We start from the raw sequence: 16,293 nt of genomic DNA, 5'->3' as shown, positions 1-16,293 counted from the left end.
CTGCTGGTTGCATCTTTTTTGTGTATCTGTTTTGTTTACGTGTCCTCATATCCCTCCTGTTCCATTTCCAGCTCCAAAAGTTCATTAGGAAGTGAACTCAAAGCAGAAGACACCACCCATTACCAGCAGAAATACAGCAAGATCCTTTCTGAGGGCTTGTGGCAAAGGAAGGACAAGAAACATGTCTTCAAAACACAAAGGTATTTTTGTCTTGTTTTCTTCATTTGTGGTAGAAATTGTCATAATTATGTGCTTCGTGTGCTGGACTTTCTCATAGAGTTGTAGTGGATCCCAAATTATTTCCCAGTTACTGTTAGTGCTCATTAATCTCACTTGCTAACCAACAGTCACTCGGGTTTGTCTTTCTCAACGAAAGAAAGGTTATACCCATTTCTTAAGCAAAAGAAACAAAACCATCCCACATGCAGGAGCACCAACTGAGTTAGCTGTGACCAGCTCCCCTGCTGGAGGGTTAATTAGGATGCCCGAGTTCCTTGTGCGGCACTGAAACAGATCCCAGTTTTCATTTGCTGGGTGATACTGCAACAGGCTGCAGGAGCACTCGAGATCTCAGTGCAGTCTGCAAACACTGTGCCCTGGAAGCATAGTGCAAACACTGCCTTTCCAAATCTTTCCTGTTGATCAAAATCAGATTTTGACGCCATTCTCCTAAATTTATCAAGAAAAGCTTCAAGGACTACTCAGCCAACCTCTGCCTCAGATAAAGCTATTTAGCTGATTGCTTACCACACTCTTTGATTCTGTAGTATCCTTAGAATCAGAGTACAGGGTGACTTGATACCAGAATAAGAACAGCTATGGAGCACCATAGAAGGATAGTTAAGATAGCTCTCATTGGGAGCCAATAGTAAAGCTCCCCATAGACTGATTCAGCCTGTTCAGGAGACAACTTTGTGATGTCAGAGAGACTGCAGCAGGTTACCAAGCACTATTAAAATTGCTCAGGTGGCACTCAAGTTCCACCTGAGAAGATTTAGATGTTTATCCATAAGGAAGAGTCTTCATCTGAGGAATGAAAGAGGGTCTTGTTCAGGGGAATGGATGACAGGATGATACAAGCTGAGGCATGCATGTGGCATATCAGACTCAAATAACTGAATAGGTTTTTTTGATTACCTCAGTACTTCATGTACGCCAGTGCTTGAAGTGACCCCAGAACATTTTCTACAAGCCAAGTTGCTATTTGCTTATTTCTTAGTGTATTTTTATTGTCATTGCCAAGTTCACTAGCTATGGGGCATGGCAGCTTTAGAAATAAGAAATAATGAGGTAAGGCACAGTCAGAGCCTTTTGCAAAAAAGTCACCACCATTAGTAGTTAATGAAGACACTCAGCTGCCAGCCCTGGGGATCAGCTCCAAGCGTTTCCCCTCTACAATTACTAGAGAAGTAATCTGTAGTAGTCTATTGGAAATCTTTTCAAGAGTTTAAGAGCTACCACATTCTCAAACATTTACAAAACCTTCATGGGGTAATTTAAGCAATTTCAATTTGACCTCCTTTAATCCTGTCACAATCAGATAGTCCTGAAGGTACAAGATATCTCCAACTTATTTTTGCCCTCGACAGCCATTCCAGTTAAATCCAATTTCATGTTCAATTTACAACAAAGGCAAAGCTAAGTTCTCAGCAAAGAGAAAATGAGAAGGAAAATCGGAGGGAAGTCTAATTTTCAAGCTTAAAAAAAAGTGGTATTCTGAACAACAAGAAATCAAACTCACAGAAGAATTCCAATCTCCTTTCTTAAAACAATGTGAGCGCTGAAATATTGCTAACAAAGGAATGCAAGGATATTAGATTCTACCAGCACTGCTTTGCCTTGTTCCCAGATATGGTAGTTCAGAAATGCTCCTGCAAGACAATACTTTTTCCTCTATGGAGAGCAACATCTCAGGCCTCTTCCCAAAGGACTGAATACACAAATCAGCCGGAAAATTTCTCAAAGCAAAATCAAATCACATCTGCAACCATGTGGAGGCATCTCACATTAAACAGACCATCCATCACCTATAATGTGTACAACACACAAGACTTGAAATTAGCAGAAAAAATAAACTTGCTGCATCAGGCAATTCGTGCTGCTTTGTCCTCAGTCACTCACAGATCCCAGAACTCATCCTGTTTCACTGCCTTCTTCACTGAGATTTATTAAGCCATTAGGATTGCAAGCGGAGACATATGGAGTTGCAGTTAAGATCAAGAAGGCTGCCTGTTTTGTGTTCTCTGGGTACAAAGGCTGAGCAACTGAGTCGATGTTTTGTTCCTACAGAGGCCTCTATGTGGAACAGAGGTGCCCTTAAGAGGCTGAGGGAGAGCAGAAGGGCAGAGAGCTGTAAATCATTTGGGAGAGACTGTGCCAAGTGGATGTGTTCAAGATGTGTATACGTGACACCGAGGAACACTATTTAGTAGCAATATTGGTGGCAGGTGAACACTTGAACTCAGCAATCTTAGAGGTCTTTTCCAACCTTCTATATATTCTGTGATTCCAAATGCCCTGTCAGCAGCACAAGAGTCAAGAAAGGGTCATTTCTGTGTGTTTGAAACTGTGTCATTGCACCTTAAGCTACACAGAGTTATAAATAGGGTCATTATAACTTGTATGCTATGGTCACGACCTCCTGGGAGACCTAACAGGTGTGCTGAAGGGTAGCAATTGCTATTTGCACAGCTAAGGACTGCGTTAGATGCTGGGGAGGGTGGGTCAGTAACCCACACTCATCCCCTCTTGTCACAGAGTAGGGGAATTCAATGCCACCTGGCTCAGTCCCCTATGTAAAGCCCAATTGGGAGAGATAGTTTTCTCACCAGGAGTTTCAAACACTTCTGTCACTTTCACATTCATCACACACAGGGATTTAATCCCAGAACTCAGCCATCCCCATACTCACCCATTACAAACACACCCTTTCAACACGTTAGGCTTTTAACTTTATTGGCTTTCCCTAAGAGATATTTCAGATGCCACTGATGGACTAAAAAAAGCCAATGAAGTCACCTTTGTGTTCCCAAACCCATTAATGCTTGAGTGCTTTCCATATCACGCTTGGATGATTCTGCAACCACACATACTTTCAAGGGCACTCTGTAAGCAGTGGTTCTAATGGACTTTAAATTTAATATGAAGTTCTGCTTGTAAAATAAATAATATAGAAATGTACGTGATCTTCATATAGAAATCAGGATGGAAAAGACAAGCCTTTGATGCAAGAAGGCAAAGCAGAGGTAGGTGATGTGATTAGCACATCCTCAGCATCTCAATGAGGTACCGTCCTGTGCCTTTGCTGTATCCACACACTGTTTGTAGCTGGCTGAAGGCAGATATTTTTGCTTTGCCTAATGTCAGCTGCCTCTTTCTCACCCCAGTCTCATCTGAGAAGGCTGAATGCAATTTGCATCACATCACTTCTAATAACAGAACACCCTCTCAGTGCATAAGGGGGAATACCTGTAAGGGCTGTGAGGTGGTGTGCACTAGCAAAAATGAGTTCAGTAGATGCAAAGGAAAACAGCACCGTATGAATACACGTACATAGAATTGTTTGATCAGGAAGAAACCTTTAAAGGCCTTCTGGTTCAACCCCCCTGCAATGAACAGGGACACCCACAGCTCCATCAGATACTCAGAGCCTGTTTGGCCTTACCTTGGCTGTCTGCAGGCGTGGGACTGCCCACTTCTCTGGGCAGCCTGTGCCAGTGCTTCACTCAACCCTTAGGGTCTGAGTGTTGTGAACTGCTCATTAATGTTCATATTATCTAACATCATTCCCCCACGTACAGATAGCTTAAATTAAGGATGACCCACATCTCTCAGCTACAGCAGCATATTAGAGAAACATTCAGCTCCCAGAAGGAAGCTTGTCCCAGGCAAACACAATGAGCTTACCAGTAAGGCATAGCTGCACAAGCAGGCAACTGCAAAGAGTCCACTGACAGTCCAGAAGTCATCAGGCAACAGAAAGGGGAAGAAAACTTAATAGAGCCCCAGCCCTGTGCTTAAATGGTGCCTGTGAACCTATGGGCAGAGGGTGTGGGTGAAGGCCCCATGTGAGACTGATCAGGATGATTGAGATCTTTTAATGCCCTCAGGGCATTGATACTAGGATTCTTCACCATATAATTAAATACTCAGATCACAATACAGAGCAATATTTTCTCACTATCATTTCTGTGACTTGGTTGAAAAAAATAAAAAAAGAAGAAGAATTCTCCAACACGCAAGTGAAATCTAAACTCGTGCTCTCTTTTGCTTCTCATAAAATAATTTACTCTTAAAATGATCTCTGGAATGCACAATGGGCTTAATAGCATGAATCTCTTATGTAATGTTTCCCTTCATTAACAGCACTCAAGCTGAGAGTCTCAGCACTTCCATTGCTCGCTCACTGTCTGAGGAAACAGGGCTGCATAACTGGATTCCTGGAGAAATGAGGGAGCAGTAAAGCCAGTCCTGGCAGGCACTTCCAGAGATGAGAAGCACTGTCATTCTCCACTAACACGGAGCAAAGCAGATGATGTAATGCAGTTTGTGGAAAGCACAAGGGCAGAAGATTGATTAGAAGCATAGTTGAAAAAAAACCCCACAATTATCTTCTTCAACATGGTGAACGCTTCAGTTTCAGTCCCTTCTTTTCTCTTTAATGCCATGTTCTTGTTTCCTTCAGTAATCCTTAAGTGAGTAGGGAGCATTTCTGATCTTGTGTATCAAACCAAATTTTGCCTTTTTCATCCCTTCCTGCACACAGGCACCACAGAGACTGTGGCACAGGTACAACAGAGCAGAATCAGGCCCATAATCTGCCACTTGTCAGAAGTCCAAAGCATATCTAAAAATAGGCACGTTTATTTTAGAAGAAGGTGTTATTCAAATTCACAGCTAATACTCAAACCTGAAAGCTAAAATGCCTCCTTCCATTCCCTCCTACACAAGCTTTCCTTCTCAAGGAGACCCCAAAGTGCATATTCAAATAGGTACTTTATGACCAAGACTTTCAGTACTTAACTAAACCTCATTTAACTGCTTAAAACTTTTAAGAGAAGCTCTTGGCAAGAACTTGGGGAAAAAAACACCAAACAAGTTTCAAAGAGGTGGGATGCCAGGCTAAAGAGGATAAACAAAAATTCTTTGATTCCTAAATCTTCACTAATAGGATTTCCCATTTAAGTCCTTCTATATGTTCTTATTTTTAAAGCAGGAATTGCATAACATAAATGCTACCCTTGGTTAAATCTGCTGTGGTGATTCAGTATTTTTTAATAGTGACACATATTTCAGAAACAGCAGTTTTACAGAATGCATTTCATTATAAGGTAATAATATACCACTCAAAGGGCTCATTTGGGTAAATCTTCCTAATTTATCCCTTGGCTGCAATGAGTTTACAGAGTCTTAGCTGCATAGGATATTTTTTTAAAGCAAGAGCTTAAGATGCATGACCTGAAATAGAGCCCTCCCATCTGGTTTTCTTCCAAAAGTATCTCAATTGCCTCTGTCATTAAGAACACAATACTGCTCTTTCTTGGTCTTTCCAATGAATATAGTTATGTTCCTGGGAAAATATGGAGAGAAAGAGCTAAGACAGTCAAATGGGATGAAAAGGAGAAAGGATTTTGAGCCTTAGGAAATGCTATTCATTTTCTTTTAGGGTTTATGTGCTGTATAAGTAGCATAGAAATAGTACACAACAGTTGTAGGACTGCTGATTCAGACACATGGTACAAGTTCCTGCACAGTGTTATTATTCAGACAAAAAATCTCTAACCTATTTCTCATTTTCCTGTAATAACTGTGACTCTCGAGTAATTCCATTGAAAACATTAGGGTTTTACACACTGGTACCAGCAATTATGCTGGGAAGGGTTTTTGGGCAGTGATTGTGTACTTTACATTCTGTGCTGACAGGACTTCTCAAAACATAACACTTCAGTGGATAAGCATCAGATGCTGATCTGGTTAGAACAAAACACCACTGGTGTAACATCCCACCACTGAAATCAGCAGACTACTTACTACAGGTATATACCTACAGCAAAAAATTATGCTTGTATATCAAGGAGGCTGACACTTTTTCTCATTTAAAACTAATGCTCCATCTATGCTTTTTGCTTCACATTTATGATAGAACTTGGATTCATACGTCAGAGATATTAAAGATTAATGCTTTGTGAGGTGACTTGAGGCCATAACCATCCTCATTACACTTGGTACTTGGCCAGTGCAAGATTACACCTGGAGCAGAGACCGTGTGTAATAGCAGCAGAATAAGATGTCAGTATCAGTAACTGCACCATTGTTTGCAGACAGAGTTCTATGGGAAAGTGCTACATCATTTTTAGAGGCCTTGGAAAAATTTTCAGACTCCTCTACAGCTTCCAGACCATGACAGGTAACATTTACCATCCTAACATTAGGAGGAAAAATGTTCACTTCCACCAAAAGAGAAAATGTGGATTCAAACTCACATATCCAAAGGTAGAATTTTATGAGAAATCATTTTTGGATCTGTGTTGGGTTTATTTTTCAAGTTAAAAGTGAGCTGCAAAATTATTTGATTTCCTAAGGTAACAAGGCTTATGCAATTATCCACAGTAGATGTGTTCTTTGTGCTTATATTATTTTGTCTTCCTCTCACAGCTTTTGACTCCACTGGTCAGTTTCAGCCAAATTTTACAGATTTATGAACGTTAGAATCCTCATTTTGTGAAAATAGTGGAAAAGCTTTGTGAAAATAAGAGGAAATAGGGAAACAGGAGTTGGTGAACACAGCCCAGACCTACGTCAGAATGTCTTCTCTGCATTTGTGCTGCCTGATACTGACTCATTTATGTCTGTGTTTGCTGCAGTCACACCTTGCAGGGGACATGGCATCAAAACAGAGGCAGGTTCAGATAAACAACGATAAAACTTTCTAAAAAGTCTTCTCCTTGGGAATTACTCCAGATTTATGCTGTTCTAACTGAGAACAAACACTGAGAACACAAAAAATACATGTATTAACTCAGAGGATGGAACTTGCTCATTTTTGGTGCACCCTTTAACCCGAACATCCAGCACTCCTTATTTAAGAGCCTACTGAAGTTTACAGATGCTAACCTTTGACAATAATGTATCTCTGCTTGTGGAGCTCTCTTTCCATTCTTGCTTCTTTCTTGCTTTCTCCTGCTTGTGCCTGTGTGTCTGTCTCCAGGCTCTTAAGGGAAAGAAGCTTCTCTGAAAGGCAATTGCTGAGTTCAAGTTTTCCCTTTCTACTTAACAGACACTTTCTTAAAGATACCCACTGCAAAATGCTTCCTCTGTGTTACGTTAGGAACGCTCCCCATTGTATGTGGTTTATGATTAGCCAGACTAAACAAGAACACTTCTTACATAGGAAGCATGTTGATTTCATAAGACTGCGTTCACTGTGTTCACTTTGTTAGGCTTGTAAGTCGTAGTTTGAAGCAGAAGGGATTGCAAGATACTGATGTGATTGTTACCTTCTTCGTTTTCAATGCTACTGACCTTGGGAGTATGGAAGGACATCAGCACAGCTCACCACTGGAGCAATTGCACAGACTTCTCTCCCTCTTCAAGCAGTCTTCAGTGATGCATCTATCTATGATTCTTCTCCTACTTGCCTATTTACCTTTGTACTCCCTACTGTCTTCCCAAGATGTCCCTTCAGCTTTTTTCCCATATCGTTGCCAGTACCTACAATGTTTTTTTCTCTGGCTTCACTTTCCTGCCTTCCACCATCGTTTTCTCTCCATAAAATTCCTTCTAGTATTGCTTTTCAGAACTGTCTACTAGTGTTTAAGAGCAGATGATGTTCTTTCTACTGGCTTGGACAGACACTGGGATGCAGCCATAAAGACTTGCCTTTGGGAAGAGTCATGTTATGGATGAACTACAGAACTGGGGACTTACCAATAATTATTCTGGGACAACAAATTTGTGACAAGAGATTTGGGGAGAACTCTTCCACAAAACTCTTAAAACTTTGGGTTGAAATATTGTGCTGAAATGAAAAATTGAAAAGTTTGAATTAAAAAATAACGGTGAAAGATTCAGGCTTAAAAAAAAAAAGCACTCCACTGAGTTGGGTGGAAGAGAACGATTCATTGATTTTTATCAGAATTACAATGTTGGTTATGCCTGGGACATCCAAATTCTCTTTTACTTATGCCATTCCTTCTTGGCATGGAACACGTTAGTTAGCTTCCCACTGTACACCTGCAAAATGATGCTATCCGGGTTTCCCTATTCATCCTTTGAAATTTATTATTATTTATAGTACTCACCAGCACTCTGAAGAAAAGTAGTTTAAAAAGTGAAGTATCTTCGTTATGTTAATTCAGAACACTAAGCATTCATTTAATTTGATTTACATGTATTAAGGAAGGAAGAAATAGATCCCAAAAAATACCATCCATTAAATCCAACATACCTTTTATCCTACTGTACGTAGCAAAGAGTGAAATATTTCTCCTCACAGAAGCAACTTGCTGGAAAAAAAGACAAAGTCATGGTGCTATCTGTTAAAAATCTCTTTCCTCTTACCCAAGACATAAATCTCGCTGTTGACCACGGCTGTGCTGAAGCGGTATTTGGAGTACTTCATTGGCGCGCGCTCCGTCCATTTGTCTCGGCCTGGGTCGTACTGAAACATTCTGTTACTTAATCGATCCGGCTCATCGTCAGGCAGATCCATCTATATGAAATATGACAGCCATATAATAATACAACATTTGGAGCCCTCTGCACATGCCTACGTGCAATTAATCACAGCAGACAGATGAGCAGATAAATAACATAAACACATCAATTAGAGCTGCGAAGTGATGCACATGCAGGACGGTTTAACAGCACTGCTGACTGGTGGCTGGGAGTACGTCGTGGAAGGCAAATGAATAAGAGTGAATTTATATGCTGTAGCAGTAAAGCTGAGGATCTGGGTAATAACAATACATTTACGGGCCCAGCTCTGGCAGAACAAGGTTCTTATACAAGGCTGCTGTGAAGTACTAGTAATAGAGAAAAAAACTTGCTGTATTTTTTTCCTGCTAATGGCTGAATTTCTACTTCCACTGTTTTCCAGACCATACCATGAGTATTTGGTTGGCCTTACTCAGGCATGTGTATGTACATAGCTTATCCTCAAGTTGTACGTACAACCCTGCCTGCAGCAGTAGGGTTTGAACTAGATGGTCTTTGAGATATCTTCCAACCCAATCTATTCTTTGATTCAGTGATTCTAGCTAGTCAGCCACACCAGAGTACTGTCGTTCAACTGCTGCAACTTCTCCTTCAATACTTTTAATGGCAAGCTCCTAATGCTGTATCTTTGCTCCCAAAGTACCACACCTACTCCTTTTGTTCTTCACTATCTCTCCCTTTCTCTCCTGCATAACACAGGAAGCTCAGGGTATGTTTCTGAGTACAGTAGGCTTTGTGCTGAGGATCCTGAAACTTCAGGATTAAAGGTTTCATGTAGAGAGGATAGAACTACTTTGTTTACTTGTAAAGCTGGTTTATGTGTTCTTACATTCCAAAGATTCATTTCTAGCACTGATGGAAAAGGTTTAGCAGGACATGGTTAGTGGCAATATTGGTGGTAAGTAGACAGTTGGACTAGATGATTTTAGATGTCTTTTTCAACTTTAATGATTCTATGATATAACGTACGAGATAGTAGAAGTCAAACTAAAAGGCAATATATAACTTCTTGATTGTCCATTAGAGTGCCCAGGGACACATTTTTCTCCACGAGAGGTGTAAAATACTGATTTATTCACTGAGAAAGGAATAAACTGCATTTTCAACACAGAATAAGCATATACTTAAGAGCAGACACCATTTGACATGCTCTACATTCACATCCTACATCATTTCTGCAGTGACACACATGACAATCCGCTCTGTTACAAAAATACTACAAAGCTATAGTCTTGGATTAATTAGTATTAATCTGATAATCTGCAGACTGCTTTTGTATGGACTCACACCCTCACATACTCTTAGTAAAGCTGTGCTGATTGCCAGGTATGAATTTCAGGCATTTCCCAGGTGTCTGTGATTTTTTAAAACCATTGTTGGGTTAGTGTTTGTGGTTTGTGCATCTAAGCCATTTTCTCCCCCTTTCAATCTGTCCCGAAGACCTATTTAAGGCAGACAAAGCTGAATCACACTTCCACAGTTGGAATTGTTATGTCTTCCAGTTCAAGCTTTCCTTCTTTTTTAGTGGACAGATTGTTTCTACATTAAACCCTTACTTCTTTAAGGTATCCTTGCTCTGTTGTTTTAGTATGAGGAATGCTCTCTGGTCTTTGTTGTCTCCTTTGGGAACTTCAGCATCTAAACCCTGTTTGCTGAATACATCTCATATAAGCACTTCAAACAGTAATATATTTCAAGTGATCACAAAGCAATGAGATGTGATGACAGGCTGAAAACATCATAGCTGGCAGTAACGATTACAGGTGCTCTACATCACTGCCAAGTAGATGTGTTTTTTATTCTTTCCTGTATGCCCAGAACTGAACTGCAGTGAGCAGTAAATAAGGATGGATTAAACTCTTAAAAACATCTTTCACAGTGGGAACGACTGGAGAGAGCAAGCATTGTTTCTGACACCTACCTGCCTCATAGCACAGTTCTGTGTACTCCCTGTTGCACTGAAAATGGTATCTGTGGCCCTACTGAAAATCCCTGTTAAAACTTAATATGGTCAAGCAATGCAACTGAAGCAAAAAATGGGTGGATTGCAGGAACCTGTTTTATAGAAAATGCCTTAACTTTTCATTTAAAATATGATAAAAATCAAATTAATAAGCTTTAGATAACCAGGAAGTTTTCCTGAGAAGCTGAGGGAAACTAAATTTCAAATGTAAATCTGGCCTTGAAATTTACCTAGGTACATGGGTTTTGAATGCCAGGCTCAGTTAAGGAGCTCTGTATTGTCTAAAGAACATCATTTACTGACACTCAGCAACACGAAGAAGACAGCCTATAGGAAGAGGAAAGACTGCAGTTAATTTTTCCACAGTCTGTAATGACAACAGCAACAAGCTAAACAGCACATTTGATGGGACAAGGGGAAATGGCTTCAAACTAAAAGTGTGGAGATTTAGACTGGACGTAAGGAAGAAGGTTTTGTTTGGTTGTTTAAACAGTGAGGGTGGTGAAGTACAGGTTACCCAAGAGGTGGTGTGCCCCATCCCTGCAGACACCCAAGGTCCAGCTGGATGGGCTCTGAGCACCTGGTGGAGCTGTGGGTGCCCCTGTGCATTGCAGGGGTTGGACCAGATGGCCTTTAAGGCCACCAAACTCAGCATCCCTTCCAGCTCAGATGATTCTAAACAAGAATTGATATTTCTAGTTTCTGCAAATATAAGGTATTGAACCCAGCAGCTATTTTATGTGGAACTCACACTGACATGAAAAATCTAAAATCTTAAGAAAGCTCGTTCACCATGCACATCTTCATGAAAGAATTGCCCTTCTTGAAATTGGTATTCTCAGTGAGAATGACTTAACATGGATTAATATGGGTATCATTCCTCTTTACCCTGTCTGGTTTTCCTAGAAAAGATGTCATATAATGTGAGCAATTTATTCTCCCATGCAAGAAGCCATAAAATAGCACAACATGAAAAGCAAGCGTTTTTCTGCCATATAACTGGTACTTTTCTCAACCTGTGGTGTCCAGCCACCCAGGACATAGAGCTTGTTCTTCATTGTCACCGCTGCATGGCAGGCTAACGGCACTGGCAGAGGAGCTGTGCTTCTCCAGGTACCTTGCTCCTGGGAGTACTTCTCCATGCAGTTTGTGACCACATATTGATTTTTGATTTTCATTTGCCCTCCAATCACATAGAGATCATTGTGGACAGTGCCCAGTGCATAGAGTTCACGGAACTGAGCGGTGCACAGGCTGTGCCAAAACTGATTTCCTCGCTGGTGGTATCTGTGGGGAAATTCAAAGCTGTAAATGCCCTGCTTCAATGCAGTCCCATATGATTGCTTATAAATGTTAGCCCCTTCATCTTCAACGCTTATGCAGTGATGTGATGACAAGAGCAGCTTTCTCCTTCATAGAGAGTTTATACAATTGGCATCGTTGTTTGCAAGATCAAGCATTTTTAATATTAGGGATCCTGATTTTAAGCATTCTTTCGAAAAATATTTGAGCCTAATCAAGGTAAGGAGTCCCTTTTTTCTGCATGTGCTGTTCTGAAACTGTTCCCCACTGAAGTTATGGGAAGAGCAAGAAGTAAGCACGGCTACTTCATCTGACTTGTAGGGATTTACTTCATCCAATTTAGGTATCTATGTTTGAAAAAAAAAAGTTATTTTTAATTTTGTTTTTAATCCAGAAAAGCTCTGGCTTTCTTTAAAATGGGCTCATTTAAAAAAGACTTAAGTAGAATGAAATTTAAATCATCACAGTTTTCACCTCTGAGCAGCAATGTGGATTTTTCAGAGAAGACTTATCTCTGCCATACTGGATTCCTTAGGTTATTCACTTGACACATTTACCACTGCCCCAAAAAGAGAATCCTAGGAATATGTGGAGATTTCTGTTGGGAGAATATAAAATCCACATACAACAAAGTAGGATCTAATCGAGCTTATTTACACTAAGATTCCACTGTGGTAAACCCTCCTTTCAGGAGAAGAAGCAAAGGTTGCATATAAGTTCAGTTTACCATGAAAGTCAATTGTGAGAAACTGATTAGAGTAGCCAAAAATCTCAAAAACTTTCAGGTAAAGAACACTTTGTGTAATTGTCTTTTCTTGATCTTAGAAAAATTTTTTGGACTTAAAATCTATAAGTAATCAGGGATTTTCTGACAGGGTACACACCTATAAATTTCAATGTTCCTGTTTTTTTGTCTAGACATTTTGGCGGCGCTTGCCTCTCCTGCCACAATAATATCATTATTCTCAGTGACAACACCACTGCAAACACTTCCTAAACCCTCTCCATACTTTGGAGAGGAAATGAAGTAAGTCTTTTGTGTTGCAGGAGCATAGCAAAAACTGGCATCTGCATAGCTCCCATGTCTTGACCTAATGCCAAGGGAATTGTTGCCGATGCAGAGTAAGAGATCAGTAGTCTCCATGCCATATCGCAAGCTGAGAGAAGGGTGAGTGGCTAGTTTGATGCTTTTCAACGCGTCCTCAAACATATCATTGCATTCTGAATTGCACAGGATCATCGTGTTCCTTTTGCGGGCTTCCATGAGAAAGGAAGGGCTGACCAATACCAGTCTCACTTGCTTCAGGAGCTCAATAAGATGTTCTGCACGTGACTTTCTGCTGTGGTTCACCCATCTAATGACAAGGTCCAGAATGCTTTCCTCCCTGGAAACGTTCAGATCATCTGATTTTATAAGAGTCAACAGCTGCTGGACTTCAACCTCTAATATTTCTTCCTGTAAGCTCACCTCAGCAAAGTGCTGATATAAGTATCTCTTCGCTTGATCACATAAATCTTCTGCCCCAATCTGGTTTGCAAAGTAGTAGACGCCCACACAATTGGAAGCATCCATGTGGTCCATCATGTACTTCTGACACATCCTGAAAACGTCTTCCATCTGCATGAAATACGAAGCCAGTGCAACAGTCTGCACGTTCTGGTTAGTGAGGTGCAAATCCGCACTGTACATATAATTGAGTATTACAGACACACTCTCTGCAGAGATGTCATACAGTACCACTTCTCTCTGGGTGCATTCAACCAAGCCACAGGTAAACATGGCTTTGAAATAAGAACTGAAGGCAGCTAGTACCACCTTATGGCAGGGGAATTTCTCACCTTCAGCAACTAGCACAACATCAACTATCTCTGATGATTCTTTCATTCTTTTCACTTGTTCCAGTAAAGTCAAGCTATGGCGCTGCTTTCTTTTCTCCTCAGACCTATGATCCATGGTTTGATCTCCAAACTATCTCCTTTTAGATCTCCTTGGAATTCAAGATCTTCATCCAGAATGTTTCTAGAGATAGAATGGGAACACAGCTCAATAAGAAAGAATAACTAGGCAAATTAATATCACTGTTCATACCTAAAGATAAGTCATTCTGTAGAGTGTGTCATAAACTAGTAATACATCAATAGCATGTAGAATTATGGTAAGAATTCATGCTGAAGGTCTCCAGGACTTAAAAACAAACAAACAAGATTACTCCAAGCAATCATTAGTTTTTCATTTAACGTTTAATGCTTTCCCCCAAAGTTTTGTGATTATTCAAAGAAAATTTCAGACTCCCCCTTCAAAACAATCTTTTCCAGCTGCTTTCTCCCTCTTTTATTAAAATCAAGTGAAAGATTTCTGCTGACTTTAACAAACTCAAGGTATAACTCCCTCGGATATTCAATTTTGTCTTTCATGTGGACCCGGAGGAAATTAACCCACTGCTTAGGTGCTGAAATACCTCATTGTATTTTCAACTTTCCCCTTAGGTTGGGGAGTGGGATGGGACAGTGCTTTTTTCAGTGTTCACAGATTCATTCAGACTAGGAGTTATGCTTGGATAGGGAATTCAGGAAAGACTTTAAAAAGGCTACAAAACAAAAAAAGGAAAAAGGAAAAGGAATGTGAGACTTGCTTCTCTCATTACTTCTTACAGTGATCTACACCTCTGAAAAACAGTGGGAAATAAAGCCACTGGTGCTACCCAGTTCCCTGGCAATTATAGAAAGATGTGGGGCCCTTCAGTGAACCTCATGAGCTTTCAAGATTAGCCAGAATGTGAGGTACAGTGGAAAAGCTGTCAACAGGAGAATAAAACCTACCCATCACTTGAGGGATATCAGTCCTCAGCAGTTTCTGCCTCTAATATGGTAATGAGACAATTTTGTGGCAGAAATGCGTTAAGGAATCATGTCACGAATCACTGATGCACAGACAAGTCCTAAAGCTACAGTATAACCATGTTTGAAACATATTTGTAGCATAGTATGAATTGCTTAATGGGACTGCTCAAATGAGTAACATACCTCACCAGCTTAAAATTTGCAGCATCCGGATCTGGTACAACAGATTGGGCTTGCTTTCTCTAGTATGGAAAGCATAAGGAATAGCCTGTTTCATTATAGAAGTCTGCATCAATGTAGGAAATTATTATAGGAAATCCTTTGACATCTGATTTTTCTACAGAGATGGACCAAAAGAACCGAAATTTTATAGCTATTTCTGAAAAGGATATCTGCAGCTATACTATAGATTTCAAGCCTACTCTTTTAGCTGCCCAGTTGTTTTTGGAAGTGGTCATCATTCTATTTTAGCAAATTAAATACATTTCTCACTAAGTGCTAAATTAAAAGCCAGGCATGTTTAAAGACTAGCATTTCCTTGATTTTTATTGATTCTTTCCATATTCTAAATTTGGAACTAGAAGTAACACATCTGAGAGATGAATCTGGGTTATTATCAGTTTTAAAATGGATTTGGAAGAGAAAATATTAATTTTATAATCTGAACGTGGGCCAGGTTCTGAGCTCTTACGGTAATATTTAAAAAATCAATGAAAGATAATAAATTCTGCACAAAAATAAAGTGATGTTGAATGTAGATTTTTTTTCTCCTGGCTACACTGAAATGAAATTCAAGAAACCTTAGTTCTTAATTCTGTATCGACCGTCCATGGAGCAGCCTTTACATTCAACAAAAGCCTTTTTTGAAACAGCTGGGGTTTTTTTTATCCTTTGTGGTAATTAGATGGCCAATTTGTCATTTTCCCCTCTAGCTATTTTATTACTTCGTAATGGTTGGTTTTTGCTGCATTTAATAAACGAACTACTTCACGACTGAAAGATCATGTGTTATGAGTACACATCTCAAGCAGCTGAGTTGTACTGCCATTCACTGAGCCGCTCGTTCTCCAACTTGATGAAAGCGTTCACTACAAACAAGACCTCAATCAAGTTCAACAATCCAAACTAACCAAGCTTCTTCCTCCAAAATGATCAACTTCCCTCCTTTCTGTTTTTGATCCCATAACTTCACACATCCTCCACCTTCGCAGTAATGGACAAAATGTGCATTTCTGATGTGGAGAACAAGTGAGATGATTAATCATCACCATCTTTTCCAGACTTTTATACATATCAGGAAGCAGCGTGTAGAACTGAGTTACAGCTTAATTTCCCTTTGCTGGCCACCTTCAAGTTTTCTTTCACCATTAATTTAGCTTTCTTAAGATCAACGCTGTCTTTGATTACAAGGTTCAACAGATTTGCAAATTCCATGTGTTTGTTTAGAAATGATTTGGATATTCGACACAAAG

At 40.0% G+C, this 16,293-nt stretch overlaps 1 protein-coding gene across 1 annotated transcript in view; it reads right to left on the bottom strand.

Moving 5' to 3' along the window:
- Positions 1 to 16,024, bottom strand: part of KBTBD12 (kelch repeat and BTB domain containing 12) — a 30,020-nt gene extending 13,996 nt beyond the window's left edge. Inside the window, exons 1-4 of the mRNA XM_065749357.1 lie at positions 15,952 to 16,024; positions 12,865 to 14,000; positions 11,695 to 11,965; positions 8,560 to 8,710 (exon numbers count right to left, since the gene is read on the bottom strand). Coding sequence (XP_065605429.1) covers positions 8,560 to 8,710; positions 11,695 to 11,965; positions 12,865 to 13,934 — 1,492 coding nt within the window. The 5' untranslated portion in view covers positions 13,935 to 14,000; positions 15,952 to 16,024. The remainder of the gene's footprint in view (positions 1 to 8,559; positions 8,711 to 11,694; positions 11,966 to 12,864; positions 14,001 to 15,951) is intronic.
- Between the last annotated feature and the right edge of the window lie 269 nt (positions 16,025 to 16,293).

Source organism: Cyrtonyx montezumae, unplaced genomic scaffold, assembly GCF_038088225.1.
Source record: "Cyrtonyx montezumae isolate F1298 unplaced genomic scaffold, pur_monq_1.0 scaffold_6, whole genome shotgun sequence".
Lineage (NCBI taxonomy): Eukaryota > Metazoa > Chordata > Aves > Galliformes > Odontophoridae > Cyrtonyx > Cyrtonyx montezumae.
The sequence above is the reverse complement of the archived record's forward strand: the minus strand, read 5'-3'. Positions and strand labels throughout refer to the sequence as shown.